General features: G+C 42.5%; 1 protein-coding gene across 8 annotated transcripts in view; it reads left to right on the top strand.

Moving 5' to 3' along the window:
* The window catches only part of RASAL2 (RAS protein activator like 2), a 275,645-nt gene that overhangs the window by 197,391 nt on the left and 58,551 nt on the right, over nucleotides 1-19,703 (top strand). For all 8 annotated transcript variants that reach the window (XM_043552867.1, XM_043552868.1, XM_043552869.1 and 5 more), the window contains exon 4: nucleotides 3,517-3,623. In XM_043552867.1, the coding sequence (XP_043408802.1) occupies nucleotides 3,517-3,623 (107 nt within the window). The remainder of the gene's footprint in view (nucleotides 1-3,516; nucleotides 3,624-19,703) is intronic.

A 19,703-nucleotide genomic window follows, 5' to 3' on the forward strand; every position in this document is an offset into this window, starting at 1 on the left:
AGCAATTGCATGTTACAGTGGGAAGAGGGGATTGCTGTGTGAAGGGGTGAAAAGGGAGAGCTATATGTCGTCCTTTATAGATCTGGTTTCACAGGCATTTGCCATTCCTGAGTAATTGCCTCAGCTAGTTTGCAGCTGACTAATATTATTTAACACAGATAAATGAGGTGATGAATTAAAAGCGCCACACAGGAATGTTTGCAACTCTTTTTTTTTTTTTTTTTTAAGATTGGAAGGGGGGAAATCCATTTATTTTTCAGAGGTTGAGAGAACAGATGAAAAGGTTTCAGACTGTTATTTATCCACAGAGACAATGTGATTTGTCTATAGTGTTGGCCCCAGAGAGTGAGCCATGCAGAGAACGATTGTAATTTAATACTGAGACCATGAAAGGTGCATTGATTTTACAGCAGGTGAAAACAATGCAATAGTAGTATGTAGCATGAGTGGGGGAGGCAACCATCTAATATTGGCCTAGAAGCAACACTATAGATTTTCCATCCAACTCAGCAGAAATACTTCTTAAGGACACAGTAGTTGCATCGCTTTCAGTTTGTAGGCTTGGAATTAGAAGTAACTGGGCCAATTTTACATTTGGTAGGGACTAATCCAGCAGGTTGTTAATCTGCTCCTGCTGATATTTTTTGTTGTGTTTCTAATTGATTGCAAGCATCTCCTCTGGATATTTGCTTCTCCTTGCCTCACTTAATAGACTTTTATGAATCTTCTGAGCATGGAAGAAACTCATTTCATGCAGCAATCCCAGCATCTTTTATCTACAAATAACTTGCATTGCTGCTAGATGGGTATCGGGGCTGGAGCATAGATTCTTCTCAGCTCTCCTTTGGTTTAATCTTATTTCTCCCTATAACTCCCTGTCCTGGGAAAGGACCACCTATTGTCGAAAATGATAGGGAATTACTTCTTCTGTTTTCATTTATGACTCAGCAAAATCAGCACTGTGTTAAATTACTTGGGATGCTTTGATGATGTGAAGTGATTTCCTGTGTGTGTGAAGTGAAGAAAGCCAAAGTCATTACATTAGTTGATGCTCTTTGATTTGAGGTAAAGGAGCTCATTTTGGCCCCATGTTCTAAATGCATAGATCGCTTCCATTTCCTTCAATTAAATTTCCACCAAAAATTTGATTATTGAAATATATCTGATATGGCTACCTCTCTGAGTACTTACGCCAGGAGAAGTTCTATGCTATGTGCTGCAGGCTGTATTTACCTAAGGGTACGTCTACACTGAAAGTTGGCACTTGCATCCGGCCTGTGCCAGCTGACTTGGGCTCGGGCTAAGGAGCTATTTAATTGCGGTGTAGAAGTTCAGGCTTGGGCTGCAGCCCGGGTTCTAGGACCTTGCGAGGTGGGAGGATCTCAGAGCTCAGGATGCAACCTGTGCCCAAACGTTAACACTGCAATTAAACAGCCTTTTAGCTTGAACCCCGCGAACCCAAGTCAGCTGCCATAGGCCAGCCACAGGTGTCTAATTGCAGCGTAGACATACCATAAGCTTTTGGCTTTTTTGCCTCCCCTCTTTTGGGGTGGGGGGTCAGAGAGATGATGAAGATAGTAGAAATAAAACTAGCCAAGTATTCTGAGAGTGGGATTGACCATTGTTCAATCCTTGGTCTAGCACTGGTCTCTAGGCATTCTATTGTCTAAAGGTGCCCTGTGAAGCAGTGATCATCAAATTCCAAAACCAGGAAACGGCTGGTGCCCCATAGGTTATGAAGGGAAGTGCCCAGTGCTAATCATCAGCCTGTGGAGAAATCTCACTGAAAGCTAAGGTCTTTTTGTTGCAAGCTTTGACAGATTAATTAATTTATTCTGTGTGAGTGGAGCTGTTTGCATCAGCTTCGTGGTTTTGGACTAAATGCTGTGCCCTGCCCATTTACCAGTGTTAGCTGGTGATCGCTGTTCAACTTTCTATGTAGCTAATTTTGGAAGCTGTTGTTCACGTTAGCAGTTCTTTAATCATTGATGCTTAAAGGCAAGCTGAGAGACTTATTTTTTTTTTTTTTTAAAAAAAAGCCCTACAGTAGAGGGATTACTACTTTTGCAGCAAGATCCTATTTTCTTAACCTTTCAATCGGTATGATGATAAATTTTGGTTTTCTCCTTGAAGACTTCTTGGGCAAGATCTACTATAATATGGATAAAATAGAATCCAATTGGCAAAGGTATCACAGGTAATGTTCTGCTTGGAGAAGGCTTTTGTGTGTGTGGTGGGGTGTCTTGATGATTTTTGGTGAAGAAATCCTTGTTCTCTTGGCAGCAGCTGGCTGTAAATTTCAGTAAACCTTTGTTGTTACTGTGACTCAGGATATATAGTGAAATTTTTTGTAGCTGAGGGGAGCCGGCAGTTGGGCGTCTGTTAATAGCCTGAAAGTAACTAATGAGGATGTGCAGTCGGAACGATTGATTGAATAGCTGCAGTCCTGTGTGTTTTTTTCTCGCTCTCTCTGCAAGCTGTAAAGAGGGAGGGGGAAGAGAGAGAAAACCAGCTTTCACTTAAGTGGAAGTAGCACGGATCCCAAGGGCCAAGAGGCCAGAAATGGAAGTTTAAGCTGCATCTATCTTTTGAAAGGAAAACGGCAGGAGTCAAAATGTCAGTCTCCGAAGTCACAGTTTACTCCTTTTCTTTAAGATCCAGAAGATAACAATGGGCTTTTTCTAAGGATGTGTTTTTTCATATCCTATTGAGAATGTCTTATTTATGAAGCTGGATTCCTGTCAGTCTAGTATTTGAACTGGAGATGGGCAGCAGTTGTGATAAAGGTATTAATATGTGTGTCCGTGTGTGTGATTTTATAATGTGCATGCTGTATAAATCTATAAAATCAGATATGAGCACATCTTCTGTAAAGATTTGAGCTTGCAAGATCTGCCTGCACAGATTTAGGATGCCAAAGTCATATCTTACTAAGGTCATATTGCCAGAACAAGGAGAAAATGACCTATTTTTGTATCTGCTAAGGTGTATATATGTTGTTTTATCCAGGCAACTATGAATCTTCTGATGGTCTCAAAGTTTGAGCTAGCAGTAAGATCACATTATCTGCATGAGACTGAACTTTGACCTTTGTCAAATTATGTTCAACGTAGGATAAAATCGTGATCTCCCTCTGTCACAGGTTTTATTTGGCAATGTTTACTACTACATTGCTGATTTGTAAAAAGAATAGTTGAAAGTTCTCTGAGTTGTAAGTAGCAAGTGTACAAGGTAGCAATACATATGGGTATTGAGCTTCACCAATGTGTTTAATCATAACTGCCTATTGCCTATAAGATCAAATCAGATTCCTAATTTTGACCTTGTTGCCAGTTGAAATGTCTCTGTAACTTACCTTGGTAGCAAATGAGCCATATATAAATATGTAAGTATGATTTGGCTGTTAGCTAATGCAGCTGATAGTTTGTGACGGCTTCTGTCCAGAGCAGGATAAAACCTTTTTTATTTTTTTTTTCCAATTCCCCTCACCCAACTTCTTTTTTTTTTCTTCTCCAGAGGTCCCAGCAGAGAGGTCTCCTCGCAGACGGAGCATCTCAGGAACCAGCACATCCGAGAAAACCAACTCCATGGATGCTTCAAACACCTCTCCTTTCAAAGTCCCAGTAAGTGTGCCTTTCCTCTGAAGGAGAGATATCTTCCCATTGAATTGGGGGTGGAGTTTAGGCTATCTTAACAAATCTAGTACTTGTCTATTGATTCAGGATGACAATTTAATAGTGCAGGTGGCCAAAAGGCATGCATATCAGCTGCCATAAATGATCAGGTAACATTTTCTAGGAGACGCATAATTTACCTTTCCACGAGATTTGGTCTAGAATCAGTAGTCATGTGTACTTTAAAACCCAACCATGGGGTGGTGAGCAGCCTAATTTCAATATGTCCTAGATACCCGTGAGATTGCTTTGTAGGCTTCACACTGGACATTTATTTTCTTCTCCAAAAAAGAACTTTAGGTTGGTGATGGCATGTGTGTTTTCCCCATATCAGTTGGAATGAATTAGGGGTCTGAAATGGCTACCGCTTTATTTTAAAGCTACTGAAATGGATCTCTGCACGTGTGCGTTAGCTGGCCTTAATTCTTCTGGTTGTTAGTTTCAGTTTACCTTTTCAAGTATGGAGTGTGGATTTTCTTGCCAACATCTTTAGAGTCCAGTTGCTGTACTAAAACCTACAGCACTAAGGCTTTTCTATTGTTCTTCTTAGTCTGAAAGAAGAAAGGTCTGTCAAATCACAAGTCAAGTTAAAATGAAGTGCTCTTTAATATTTTACCAATAGTTAGACTTGGTTTAAAAAAGGCAAAGTCCAGATGTATTATTATAGAGATTTTTTATGTTCTTCTCTACTGTGTGTAAGAACTCTTGAAAGCTTGAAAATTAAAATGTTTATCCACACAGTTTTTGGCCTTTTTTATGTGTGATGAGCACTGATTTCTCTTCCTGTGTTCTCTGTGGAGTTGAGGCCAGTATAGCTGCATTTTATTTTGTTCACCCCATAACCTCCAAATCACTGAAAGTCACCCAGAATACTCACAACCCTGGGAAGAATAGTTTTTAGCTAACTTCAGATACAGACATGTTTACGTGCTTGTTTTGTGATGAATCCCCACAAAATTCTCCCTTGTCTTTTTAATGTATAAATAAGTGGTGGATTCTTTAATTTTACAATCGATATTTTGCCAGTATGAAGGTGGATTCAATTTTATTAAAGTTAATTTAATCTGAGCCCGATCATAAACTCCAAATTAATTGGGATTTGAAAGAAAAAAGTTCCTAGTCAAGTTAATGGTAGCTCCATCTTGGACTGTTTTCCTGTCCTCTTTCAGATTAAACTATCAGTGGTAAATACAGGGAGATCACTATCTTGGAGTAGTTACCCATGCTCGATTCCTGTGTTTTTCTCAAAGCCTCATAATGAGACCAAAAGTTGAACTTCTGGTATCTGTTGAGGGACCACCAAAATGCGCTTTCCTTGTTTTAAAGACCATCTGAAGTAAATATTCATACTGAGACTATTTTGGTAGTCTTAATATGCTGTGTTCTAAAGGGCACTCGAAAATAGGTTTTTAGTCTAATTACAGAATGTACTAGTTATAACTTTATAAAATCTCAAAACTTGTCTATATGCAATGAATCCTTATAGTATAACCATGGGCAGCAGAGTACATATGGGTACCATGAGGATTTTTGGGAGCTTTTGTAAGTCCTAGCAACTCTTACCCAACCCATCTGTATTGATAAGAAATGCCATTAGTCTTACAGATGTTTGAATGTATTGTGGTGGTGTGTCTACAGCTTATCTATAAATCACAAACAAGATTTGAAGATGCCATGTACCAAATCATTTAATGTCAGCCTGGGTTTTTTGTTTTTCATTTCCGTACCTTTCACTCTTTACTATCCCTCTCAAATGTCTTGTCTTCAGCTGCTTTGTATTGTCTGTGAATTTAGGTCGTTAACACTTTAAAAGTGTTTCTTTTCACTTGTGTTTTCTTCTTCAGCACTCCCCCTTCCTTCCTGTGTCTTGTCTTCCAAATTATTTTTTCTTCTAATGCTTCTTTGGGTACTGTCTTATTTTCCTCTTTCCTCCTTGCAATTTTAATGGGGCTATAAGAACTCTGAGGCAAAGAGGTGCAAGAAGCTGTCCACACCCTCTCCTTTTGGTCATAAACAGCAAAAAGTAGCTATTGTTACCACTTGTGCAGCTTGTCTTGTGCTCCCCTGTTCTCCTGACCACCTGTGTAATGGTGGGCCTGGTGTACCCTCCTGATTTGTACATAAAAGACAAGACTGCTGGCTTTTGTAGGTTTTTCTCTGCATATGCTATCTCGTATGCTGTGGTTGTTACCAGGCCACAGTAAAGATGAGATGACACCTACCTGTGTTTCACACCAAATGCTGGATGTTGCAGCCCTCTAATCTCATTAGGTTAGTGGCTTGCAGGTAAAAGTCAGAGCATTTATGAGTAGAGCTGGGCCCAAACCAAAACTACTGAATTCAGACATCCTTCTAACTTTGTGAATTAGATCCAGCTCTACTTATGAATAGAAAACCCCTCTTGTATATTCTCTTGATTCATATTAAGTTTTTTCTGGATCCAGGAGGGATCGATCTAAGGAGAGGGGTAAATGGCACAAGTATAGGTAAGCCCAATATTAGTAGTCTGGGAATGGAAGGTGTGGCTCTAATAGCATTAAAAGTTATTTGTGGGGTTTTCTTCATCTCAGTGGGTGCCCATTTTAGACAGGAAGAACACAGAAATAGGAAAGCACCTGGTTTTGTTCTTCAGTCATTGATACTCGCACTGCACATTTGAGGGGGCAAACCAGCAACCTGTGCATTGTGCTGTTTCAGTGATTCTTTGCTCCTGGCTTTGGAGGGGGGTGGGGAGAGGCAGAGCAGGCAGGGTTATGCCAAGATTTTGAAAATAAGTTGCATTTACAGCTTTCTAAGCTTCTGTTCTCTCAGGTAAGCATTTAAAACTCTTACTCTTGATAGAATGTACTGGAAATCAATGTTCTGTGCAGCTTTTCCTCTAAACCCCAAACAGTGGTAAACAAACAGAAAAAGGCATCGACTTTCTGACTGTTAATGTGCCTTTGTCCAGTGCTTGGAGTTTTGATTTACAAATGCATAATGTGGGGTAAGTGAACATTCTTTTAAATAATCTCTTCTGTCGTGGTCATTGGAAATGGTTTTATTTAAAGGGTTGGCATGTAAACTTCAGGAAATTCAGTTTCTCTGCCTCCTACATATAAGTTTAAAAGCATATTCTTCTATTTAAACTTATATTCTATAATCTCTATAATTATGCATACGCATTCTTTGGTTTACCATGTCACAATCAGCCTATGCTGACCAATATATGGAATGTGGTTGTCTTATTTATCTCCCACAAAAGGGAGTGAAGTAGGATTTTGCTGATATTGGCAGTGCACTACAGAAGGGATAAGGAATGGCTTGTGTATAGAGATAAGAACTGTTAGTGCCTGGCCTTTTCTTCATTCCCAACCCCCAGCTACATTAGCGTTAGGTTACTTCAGTTTCCCCCTAGATTCAGTAGTGTTACTTCTCACTCCACAATTGCCAAACATATTTTTGCGGGGGAAGCAGGGGTGAAAGTAAGTCGAGTGACTTACCGGTACTCTGGGGCCAGCTCTGGCCCCCGGAAGGGGTGGGGCCTAGGATGGAAGGGGCGGGTTGAGGGGGTCAGAGCCAGCCCCAGCCCACCCTGTAAGGTAAGTGCCCCCCCACTGGGGTAGCAGCAGCAGCCTGGGGCTCCGGGGGCTATGTAAAGGGCCTGGGGCTCCCCTCTTCTACCGCCCTGGCCCTTTAAATAGCTGCCAGAGCCCTGGGGAAGCAGCGGGGCTCCAGCGGCTATTTAAAGGACTGGGGCGGCAGAGGCAGCTGGAGCCCCAGCCCTTTAAATAGCCCCTGGAGCCTCCGCTACCCCAGGGCTCAGGGGGCTATTTAAAGGGCCTGCGGCTCCCCTGCTTCTACCACCCCTGTCCTTTAAATAGCCGCTGGAGCCCTGCAGCCGCTACCCCAGGGCTCTAGCAATGGGGCTCTGGAGGCAATTTAAAGGGCCTGGGGCTCCAGCCACTGCTGGGAGCCCCAGGCCCTTTAAATTGCCCCCTGGGGAAGCCAGGCTGCCCCAGTGCGGTGCACCGACTATTGCCGGTACGCCGTACTGGGGCATACCAGCTTACTTTCACCTCTGGGGGGAAGGTTAGGCACAAAACATTGGGGGGGGGAAAAACCCACAGCTTTAAAAAAAAAAAAAAAAAAAAAAAAAGACTGAACATTACTGCTGAGAAGTTAGAAAGACTGATAGAACTCATCCACCACCGGGCCTGGTGGTAGATGAGTAGGCGAAATACCAGCTTTCCCCTCCTACACACACACTGTGCTCTGTCAGTGCAACTCAGTCTTACAGTAGCACATCTCCCGATATTTCATTATTGAGCCATTGTACCACTCTGACAGAACACCACAATCCCCTCCTTGCTACTCCATTTGAATTGGGGATTAGGCTAAAACATGAGAACTCCAAAATACTGAACCTCCAGAAGTGACAGAACAAAGGTCTTAGTAACCCATTGTAAAAAACAAACAAACAAAAAACCAGGTCCTTAACTACCACCTCACCTTTTTTGGTTAGTTTTGTTGATTTATTAAAATCAATACAGATATTATGTGACTCAGTGACGTACATGGGCACTTAAAAAAAATAGAGGAAAGAAACAGACTGGATGAAACACATAAAAATGAGCTAAAAAGGTCAGGGTGTAGGCTCTGAAGTAAATGAAATGATTTGTATGGGAACCCTGTGTGAATAGTGATAGGCTGATTCTTAGGAACTAGTTTCTTTGGTTTGCCTCTAGTTCAGAATATAACTGGATATACAGGAATAGTGTCTGCCTCTTTTGCTCTTTAAGAGTCCTGCTAAATAGAACAAAAGACAATGCAGCCAGCCTAACTGAAGGTCAAAGCATGATGAGATCTCACTGCTGCCCAGACGCATATCTTATGCAGTCAACAAGACCAATGGTTGTCTCAGGAGTACTGCTCCGTTACAATCAGGTTGCAAAGCTAGAACAAGTCTCTGATCTTTTCTGGCCGTATGACCCTAAGTACATGTTTTTAATTTTGCAGTAGTGCCAATGCAGGAGTTTGAGTTGTTGAGCTACCAGTAGTGTATCCAGGCAGCACAAGATTCCTGTGCCCCAATATTCTTAATGAAAAATCATCTGGCTGTGCTTGAACTTCATCCTTCCTATTTTAATATTCTCTTGCTTTTTGTTCTGCTCTCTCACACCATAACACCCATTCTTTACATTTACCCTTGATATTTATTTTATTTCATATAAGATTTGAGGCTTTGGGCTCTCACCCATTTTCCCAAGGATTCTGTATAGTTGGAAGGACTTGTTATTAGTTACTTCCAAGAGGCTCATGGAGCTTTCGCTTTTCCCTTTATTCTGGGTTGCTGTTATTTATAGACTCACAGGAATTAGAGATATGTATCCCCATGCAATAGAGATTTGTTCTTTACAGTAAATTCTCCAGTGCTTAGTCAAGAGATAGTATTTCTGTTACCGGGGCACAGTCCAATAGACTTCAACAGAAAATTTTTCCTTGTATTTATCCCAAATTTTTCTTTGTTTCATTTAATCCTATTACTATTAATTTATATCCCTTTAGGCCACTGGATAACCTTCCACTCTCGCTTTGGTTTCACATTGTACAAACAAGTACTGATATTGTCAGTTTTTGTATCCCCTACCTTTAAAGCATGGTTTAGCCAAGCTAAACAACATCACCTTATTTTAATGTGTCCTCCATAAATCAGGCTTTCCAGCCCCTTTATCATTTTTCTTGCTCCTCTCTGAATTTGCTCCAATTCACTGATGTATTTCTGGTATCACCTTGCCCAGAACCGTGTATGGTGTTTTCTACTTTTAACCCCTGCAGATCCCTTAGCGTTATTTCTCTGTCCTCACTAGCACTCACTGTACCTCCTAATTTAATATAATCTCTGAATGTCATTAATGTGCTGTTTAACTTCCAGATTGTTAATAAAGATGTTAAACAAAACCAGTTCTGCCACCAATCCTTGCAGCACCCCATTGGTCAACCTCTCACAACTTGTTACATTGTCATTTATCATAATTACCCTTTTTAGGTAGTCCTTCAGCCAGTGTGCAAGCCGTGACAGTAACTTTAAAAAAGCCCATTTGAATAAATTTTTCAAATAAGCCTATAAGCTACATTGTGAAGCACCAACAATGAGGAGTCCTTGTGGCACCTTAGAGACTAACAAATTTATTTGGGCATAAGCTTTCGTGGGCTAAAACCCACTTCATCAGATGCATGGAGTGGAAAATACAGTAGCAGATATATATACACAGTACATGAAAAGATGGGCGTTGCCTGATCAAGTGTGTGTGTGGGGGGTCAGTGCTAATGAGACAATCCAATTAACAGTAGAATACCAAGGGAGGAAAAATCTCTTTTGTAGGGGTAATGAGGGTGGCCGATTTCAAACAATTGACAAGAAGGTGTGAGTAACAGTAGGGGGAAATTAGTATGGGGAAATTAGTTTTTGTAATGACCCATCCACTCCCAGTCTTTATTCAGGCCTAATTTGATGGTGTCCAGTTTGCAAATTAATTCCAGTTCTGCAGTGTCTCATTGGAGTCTGTTTTTGAAGGTTTTTGGTTGAAGAATTGCCACTTTCAAGTCTGTTATTGAGTGACCAGGAAGATTGAAGTGTTCTCCTACTGGTTTTTGAATATTATGAATGAAGTGCTTTACTGTAGTATAGGTGCACATTATGGCAAGCTGTGTGCAAGTATGATGGAGGAATAGAGGGGCAAGAAACTTGTTTCCTCCTCTCAGCACATGGAACAAACAAGATCTGGCTGCTTGCACTCCTTCTGCACAGTTTTGGGACATTGGTGTGCTGCACAGCCCAAAGAGTGTCTATCTGTGCAGAGGTGCTTCCGTAGCCTTGAGCCATAATTTTGGCTCTAAAGGCTTTACGTCTACTGCAGTCCCTTCATTGCAAATTTTGCTGCTTGATTAAACAGTACTAAGAGAGTGGTATGTGATTTGTTCTTCATAAAGCCCTGATGTTTATCACCCATATTTTTGTCATCATCCAGATGACTAGACCTCTTTCTGCTAATATTTATTCCTTGATTTGGGATTAAAGTTAGAATCACTGGATATTAGTTGCTAGGATTGCTCTTTCCTGGTTTTAGGACCCTCTTCAGCAAGCTGCTTAAGCATGTGCACCATCCCACTGAAGTCAGAAAGACTACTCTTCGGTTTAGTTACGCATGTGCTGAAGTAACTTGCAGAACCGGGGCCTGAAAGTGCAGTACTGCTTCTCTCTTAACTCTCCCCAGGTATCTGAAACATGCTTGTTTCTCTGTGAATTTTCCAAAATAATTCACAGTGGTTTGTTAACTTAATTCATTTAGGACCCTGGAATCCATATCACGTGCCCCTCCTGTTGTGTTTTCCTGTACTAGTTTGTATTAATTTTTTTGCAAAGTCCTTGTTATTGCCCAATTTCTCATACCTCTCTATTTGTCTTGTTAAAAACTAGGTTTTTTTAAATTTTTTCCCCATAACTGTTTGTTTTCATGTTTATTGATGAACCTAGCTTCTTGCCAGGACTTTTTTCCCTTAGCCCTGGTCTACACTATGAGTTTAGGCTGAATTTAGCAGCGTTAGATCGATTTAACTCTGCACCCGTCCACACAACAAAGCCATTTTTGTCGACTTAATGGGCTCTTAAAATCGATTTCTGTACTGTTTCCCGACGAGGGGATTAGCACTGAAATCAACATCGCCGGGTCGAATTTGGGTTAGTGTGGATGCAATTCAACAGTATTGGCCTCCTGGAGCTATCCCACAGTGCTCCGTTGTGACCGCTGTGGACAGCATTCGCAACTCGGATGCACTGGCCAGGTAGAAAGGAAAAGCCCCACGAACTTTTGAATTTCATTTCCTGTTTGGCCAGAGTGGCAAGCTGATCAGCACAGGTGACCGTGCAGATCTCATCAGCAGAGGTGACCATGGGGGGAGTCCCAGAATCGCAAAAGAGCTCCAGCATGGACTGAACAGGAGGTACTGGATCTGATCGCTGTATGGGGAGACGAATCTGTGCTATCAGAACTCCATTCCAAAAGACGAAATGCCAAAATATTTGAAAAAATCTCCAAGGGCATGAAGGACAGAGGCTATCACAGGGACCCGCAGCAGTGCAGTGTGAAACATAAGGAGCTTAGGCAAGCCTACCAAAAAACCCAAGAGGCAAACGCCCGCTCGGGGTCAGAGCCCCAGACATGCTGCTTCTATGATGAGGGGGTGCCCCTACCACTGTCCCACCCCTGTACGTAGACTCGAGCAAGGGGAAGGGGAGTCTCATGCAACAGGGATGAGGATTTTGGAGATGAGGAAGATGATTGTGCACACCAGGCAAGTGGAGAAACCATTCTCCCTGACAGCCAGGAACTGTTTATCACCCTGGATCCAATACCCTCCCAACCCTGGCTCCCGGACCTTGAAGGCAGAGAAGGCAGCTCTGGTGAGTTGAAAATATAATACATGGTTTAAAAGCAAGCGTGTTTAATGATTACTTTGCCCTGAAGACTTGGGATGCATTTGCTGCCAGTACAGCTACTGGAAAAGTCTGTTAACGTGTCTGGGGAGGGAGTGGAAATCCTCCAGGGACATCTCAATGAAGCTGTCCTGGAGGTACTCCCAAAGCCTTTGCAAAAGGTTTCTGGGGAGGGCAGCCTTATTGCTTCCTTCATGGTAGGACACTTTACCACGGCAGGCCAGTAGCATGTAGTCTGGAATCATTGCATAAGAAAGCATGGCAGCATGTAGTCCCAGTGTTTGCTGTCATTCAAGCAACATCCATTCTTTGTCTCTATGTGTTATCCTCAGAAGAGTGATATCATTCTTGGTCACCTGGTTGAAATAGGGGAATTTTATTCAGGGGACATTCAGAGGTGGCCGTTCCTGCTGGGCTGTTTGCCTGTGGCTGAAAAGAAATCATCCCCGCTGTTAGCCAGGCGGTGGGGGGGAGGGGGTGAAGCGATCATCCCAGAGAATTGGGGGGGGAGGGGTAGTTGGGTTTGTGCTGCACGTTAACCCGAAAACATCAGCCCCTCCTTTTAAATGGCTAGTGTGTCTTTTTCAGTTTTAATCTCCCTTTTTTTCCTCCTGCAGCTGCAAATGTTTCAACGCTGTGACTAGCATCTCTGTCCCAGAGGCTAACACAGATAAGAAGGTGAAAAAAATGCACTCATGATGAAATGTGCTCTGAGCTCATGCAGTCCACCCAAACTGAAAGAGCCCAGCAGAATGCGTGGAGACAGACAATGGCAGAGTCCAGGAAAGCACAAAATGAACGTGAGGACAGGAGGGATGCACAAGAGGATAGATGGCTGGAGCAACAGGAGAGGTGGCGGCAGCATGATGAAAGGAGGCAGGATGCAATGCTACTGGAGGATAAAACTGATATGCCCCGGCATACGGTTGAGGTGCAGGAAAGGCACAGACCGCCACTGCAGCCCCTGTGTAATCAACCACCCTCCTCCCCAAGTTCCATAGCCTCCTCACCCAGATGCCCAAGAACGTGGGGGAGGGGGGCCCTCTGGGCACCCAACTACTCCACCCCAGGGGACTGCCCAAGCAACAGAAAGCTGGCATTCAGTAAGTTTTGAAGTGCAGTGTGGCCTTTTCCTTCCCTCCTCCCCTCCTCCCCCACCGCACCCGGTGCTTCCCTCCTCTCCCACCCCTCCCGGGCTACCTTGGCAGTTATCCCCCTATTTTTGTGACAAATTAATAAAGAATGCATGAATTTGAAACAACAATGACTTTATTGCTTCTGCAACCGGTGATGGAAGGGGGGAGGGGAGGGTGGTTGGCTTATAGGGAAGTAGAGTGAACAAAGGGGGTGGGTTTTCATCAAGGAGAAACAAACAGAACTGTCACACAGTAGCCTGATCAGCCATGAAACTGGTTTTCAAAGCTTCTCTGATGCGCAGCATGCCTTGCTGTGCTCTTCTAACCGCCCTGGTGTCTGGCTGCGTGTAATCAGCGGCCAGGTGATTTGCCTCAACTTCCCACCCCGCCGTAAACGTCTCCCCCTTACTCTCACAGATATTGTGGAGCACACAGCAAGCAGTAATAACAATGGGAATATTGGTTTCGCTGAGATCTAACCAAGTCAGTAAACTGCGCCAGCGCGCTTTTAAATGTCCAAATGCACATTCTACCACCATTCTGCACGTGCTCAGCCTATAGTTAAACAGCTCCTGACTACTGTCCAGGCTGCCTGTGTACGGCTTCGTGAGCCATGGCATTAAGGGGTAGGCTGGGTCCCCAAGGATAACTATAGGCATTTCAACATCCCCAATGGTTATTTTCTGGTCTGGAAAGTAAGTCCCTTGCTGCAGCTGTTCAGACAGACCAGAGTTCCTGAAGATGCGAGCATCATGTACCTTTCCCAGCCATTGCACACTGATGTTGGTGAAACATCCCTTGTGATCCACCAGTGCTTGCAGCACCACTGAAAAGTACCCCTTGCGGTTTATGTACTGGCTGCCTTTGTGGTCCAGTCCCAAGATAGGGATATGCGTTCCATCTATTGCCCCACCACAGTTAGGGAATCTCATTGCAGCAAAGCCATCCACTATGACCTGCACATTTCCCAGAGTCACTACCCTTGATAGCAGCAGCTCAGTGATTGCATTGGCTACTTGCATCACAACAGCCCCCCACAGTAGATTTGCCCACTCCAAATTGATTCCCGACTGACCAGTAGCTGTCTGGCGTTGCAAGCTTCCAGAGGGCTATTGCCACTCGCTTGTGAACTATGAGAGGGCTGCTCTCATCTCAGTATTCTTGCGCTTCAGGGCAGGGGAAAGCAAGTCACAAAGTTGCATGAAACTGCCCTTATGCATGTGAAAGTTTCGCAGCCACTGAGAATCATCCCAGACCTGCAACACTATGCGGTCCCACCAGTCTGTGCTTGTTTCACAAGCCCAGAATTGGCGTTCCATGGCATGAGCCTGCCCCATTGCCACCAGGATAGCCAAATTGCAGGGGCCTGTGCTTTGAGAGAAGTCTGTGTCCATGTTCTCATCGCTCTTGTCGTCTCCTCGCCTGCTTCTGCATGATTACGCGCGAGGTGTTTACAATGCTCATAACTGCCGCGGTGATCTGTGCAGGCTCCATGCTTGCCACGGTATGGCATCTGCAGGAGAGCAGAGTTGCAGGGGAAGCGGTCGTTCAATGACGATGGTTTGCAGACCTATTGCACTGTCTGCTGCCAGGACACAACAGCTGAGCGGGCTGCACGTTTGCCGTGTTATGGCGAGATAAGAGCAGCCAAGCAGAGTTGCAGCGGAAGCGGCCCTGCGAGACCACCAAGAGAGCAGAGTGGCAGCAGAAGCGATGGCTGACAACCTGCAAGGTGGATTCAGGAGAGCAGAGTGGCAGTGGAAGTGGTGGTTCAATGACAAAAGTTAGCAGTCCTACTGCACCGTCTGCTGAAAGCAATATGGTGCCTGCACGGAAAAAAGGCCCGAAACGATTGTCTGCCTTTGCTTTCACGGAGGGAGGGACAACTGATGACATGTACCCAGAACCACCCCCGACAATGTTTTTGCCCCATCAGGCATTGGGAGCTTAACCCAGAATCCCAGTGGGCGGCGGAGACTGTGGGAACTGTGGGATAGCTACCCACATTGCAATGCTCCAGAAGTCGACGCTAGCCTCTGTACTGTGGATGCACCCCGCCGACTTAATGTGCTTAGTGGGGACACACACACAGTCTACTGTATAAAATCGCTTTCTAAAAATCAACTTCTATAAACTCGACCTAATTTTGTAGTGTAGACATACCCTTAGTATATTTATAAAAGCCCTTCCAACTCCCCTTCACCTTTTTGGATAACACTAATTCATTCTGCTTTTTTGCTTCCCTTATCTTCCGTCACAAACCTGAAGTGTGACTCTAGCCTTGTTTGGTACCCTTCACATTCTCTATTTCTATTGAAGACTTTTCACTCTCTTTTTGAGCTTACAATGCTGAAGTTAGAGGCTGCCCGCTTGTTCCTAGTATTTTAATTTTGCAGGATAATTGCACTGCTGAACCTTGATTATAGTAGTTTAACATTCTTTAGTCTTTCTCTACACACACATTTTAATACAGCCTTCCTCTGCACCATGCTCAGTGTTCCTCTCATTTCCACAAAATCGCTTCTATGAAATGTAATGCTCTTATGCATGTATCGCTGTGTTCTTTGGACCTGTTCCTTTCTACACTTTACACTTTACTCCTAGAAACATAGGAATTGGTAAAACAAAACAGATGATTTCTCCATCTTATTCTCAGTCCTTCCTTTGATAGTGGCCAATGCCAAATAATTCAGAGGAAGGTTTAAAATGAAGCACCTGGTCAAGTGTGCAGCACTGTGCTACTGGAGAAAAATTCCTTCCTGAACCTAGCTGGCATTCAGCTTGCCCCCTGAAGCATGAGGATTGCTCAGTCTCCTTGATATTTTTAAACCTGTCTGATGCAACTGCAAACGTTATTCCTACTTACATAAATGTGTAATCCTTTTTTAATCTTGCTGAAACATTTGTCTCTCTAATATCTTGTGTCAGTGAATTCTCAGACTGATTATAGAGAGCATGAAAAAAAAAAATCTCCTGTTACACGTTTTTAATTTTGATGTTTCTCAGATTTCAGTTTTACCCCTTGTTTTGTGGTATGCAGCAGAATGAATAGGGGAGCCCAATTAGCTTTTGTTTTTTTATACCTTAATGTTTTTGTATACCTCTGATTCCATTTTATTTTTATTTCTAAACCAAATAATCTTAGTCTTTCAAATCTATCTATATATGTAAATCCTTTTACTCTCTGCCTCTATATTCAATTTTGTTTTTCTTATCTTGGCTTTTTTTAATTTAATTTTTTTTTTTGGCATTGTCTGTACTGAGATGAGATGAGATAACCAGACTAGAATGCCATATTTAGAGTGAGGAAGTCCAGTGCATTTATTTAACACCATTTTATGTTTTCTTTATTACATTTTATCCTTTCTCAATACATAGAAAATCTTTTGTTTTATTTTTAATGCTGTATGTTAAGAAGGCATCTTCACTGAGGTGTCCACAGTGACTTGTACTGCCAGATCTTTTTTTGATGAGTTTACAGCTCATTCGTAATCTGTGGTACTTCGTTGGGGGGTTTGCCCAATATGCTACCATGGGCATGGTGAGATTTATCTGTCTTTCTGTTGCCTGAGTTTTTATTAGGACCTTCTAGAGTCTCTCATAGTTCTCTAATATTTTAGTAACCTGAATAATTTGTCTGTCAGCAAACTTCTCCATCTTTGTTTTGTTACATTTATTAATGTTCTATAAAGAAAGGTGAGCCTCACTGTTCACAGTACTCATTCTTGGAGTACTCCCACTATTAACTTCCTTCCACTTTGAGATCGGGCAGATTTCCCATATGCTTTGCTTTCGGTCTCTTCTCTGGATTTTTAACATATGACACAACTTTTTACCTTGGTTTCTAAGCTTTCTCAATAGCCTCTTGTGAGGAACTTAATAAAAAAAGTTCTACTCTTCAGAACATTCAGTAACAGCTAGAAAGCATTTCTAGTGGGGCAGCAATAGCTACAACTATCGCTATCTCCATTGAGATGATGGCCATTTCCATAATTCATCCAGTCTGTAATCCCTTTAACCTGAGATGGGAAGAGTCCAGGAGTCACTCCTATTGTTATAGCTAATAATAATGTATTACTACTGCTACGAATACAGTACCATAAATGAACATGGCACTTTCCCAACACATCAAAGACAATGTCCCTGTCTCAAAGAGATGATCATTTAGGTTGAATTTTACATCCAAAAATGTTGCATAGATGCTAAGTCTTCCAGTCACCCATTCCACCCTGACTTTACTGCTCCTAGATCTCTGCTGAGAATGTTGTGTTTTACTGGATAGCTCACATTATTATTATTAGCTTGTTGGTTGCTGTGGAAGTTGCTAAGAGAAGCACTATTTGTTATGCACAAACTCTTCTCCCCAAAGTGAAAAATACTTATGTCTGTAGTGTGCAGTAGTTAATAAGTATTGTCATTCATGCCATGTTGTCTGTGAAGCTGGTTGTTTGGGCGTCCATATCCTCCTCCCCTGGTGATTGTCCCCTGTTGTATTGAGAGACAGGAGAGCGGGTGTCCTGTTTTGCAGTAATGATGCTGCTATAAGTGATGCATAGATGCATTTTACAGCTATCATCCCATCATACTTAATGTCTGCTGTCAGGGATTATAGTCCCCTTCCTTCTCTTTGCCTCTGAAAACTGCATTTGTAAAGTCCCACTTTATTCACCTCTTCTGAGCCCTGGTCTACACTTAAAAATTAGATCAACCTAGCAATGTCACTCAGGGCTGTGAAAAATTTTGTGCCCTGCATAGGGTGACCAGACATCAAATGTGAAAAATCAGGATGGGAGTGGGGGGTAATAGGAGCGTATATAAGAAAAAGACCCCAAAATTGGGACTGTCCCTACAAAATCAGGACATCTGGTAACCCGAGCCCTGCGTGACATAGTTAGATTGACCTAACCCCCGTTGTAGATACAGGTAGGGTGATGAAATAATTTTTCCATCCGTCTGGCTACTGCCTCTCAAAGAGGTGGGTTACCTGCATAGGTGGAAACCCCCTTTCTGTCGATTTAGGAAGTGTCTACACTACGGTGCTACAGTGGCACGACTGCAGCCCTGTAGCTGAGCTCCTGTAGCGACTGTAGTGTGGACATACCCTTGGTTGGCACATCGTTTGGACAGAAAGTAGTGAGACTCTTAATCTGCTGCTGAGTTTTCAAGTGACGTGAAGATAAGAAGGCACATGTGAGATTCTGCTGCTGTGGTTTTGAGGGGTAAAGTTGGTTTGTATTCAATTTGCCATTTGTCTCATTAGGAGTGGAGTGTTGAAGCAATGTCTAGAGAGTCTGATTAGGGCAGAACTCTCATACAGTTATTCTTTTACTGTTTGACTCCTTAAATGTCAGCATTTATATAGTGTTGTTCATCTCCAGAGTGCTTTGCATCTAATTAATCCTCACAAACACCCTGGTGTGTTGTTAATAAAGTATTTGTATACCTGTTTTTTACAGTCGAGGTAACAAGAGTCTTTTGTTTTGTTTTAAAACCACCAATGGAAATGTTTCATTAAATTTAAACTGTTTTTTAAAAAGAAATACTTCTCTGCTAGGAAATGAGAACCAAAAAGTGTCTATTTTCAACTGTCTGTGCTCAGGTAAATGCTATACTTATAAGGAGCATAAATAGCAAAAAAAAAAAAAAAAAAAAAAAAAAGGGGGGGGGGGGGAGAGACCTACTCGCTAAGGTACTACTAATAGCATTGACAAGGAGTTTTTTTCCTAAAAGTTATTTTAACCATATGATGTCTCTTTAAATATAGTGTTGAACTCAGGGAAAGAAAAATTTGTTCAGGCGGAATTAGTGTTTAAAAAGATTTCTTCTTTTTCTTAGTTGGATAGTGTTTGCTGCAAATAAATGCTGGATGCCGCCTCCCCTGTATTTTTGCATTCCACATTTTGAGAGATTTCTTTTAGCAAAGAAACATAAAGGTCAAAAAGCTCATCTCAGTTTTTCTAGCATGTGTGACTTTTTTTCATGCTGCTCCCAATTTATTCATCTCCAGTCATCAGCCTTACGTGATCCCATAGCAAAGTACAGAGGACAACTAAGATGCAAACAATTTAATGTGTTTTCAGAAACAACAACAAAAAATTTTGCGATTTGCTTGCGATTTTTTATTTTATTTTGTCAGATTGATAGCACTACACATCTGGCTATCCTGAAAGTTGTCATTTATAACCAACATTTGGATAGCCATATTTGACCAGTTAACCTGTTATACATTTTGCTCAGTAAAAAAGTCCATTGTCCCTGTCATGTGACACTGAAATGATTATAAACACTAAAAGAGTTAACAATCGGGGGTCCATCTCTGCTGGGAATGGAGTCAATTAACTTCAAAAACAGTTTGGGGCCCCATTCTGGCTCTTGTCAGGTCAGGAGGGCCTGTCTAGTTTGTTGCTTGGAGGGCAG

This window comes from Chelonia mydas, chromosome 8 (assembly GCF_015237465.2).
Source record: "Chelonia mydas isolate rCheMyd1 chromosome 8, rCheMyd1.pri.v2, whole genome shotgun sequence".
NCBI lineage: Eukaryota > Metazoa > Chordata > Testudines > Cheloniidae > Chelonia > Chelonia mydas.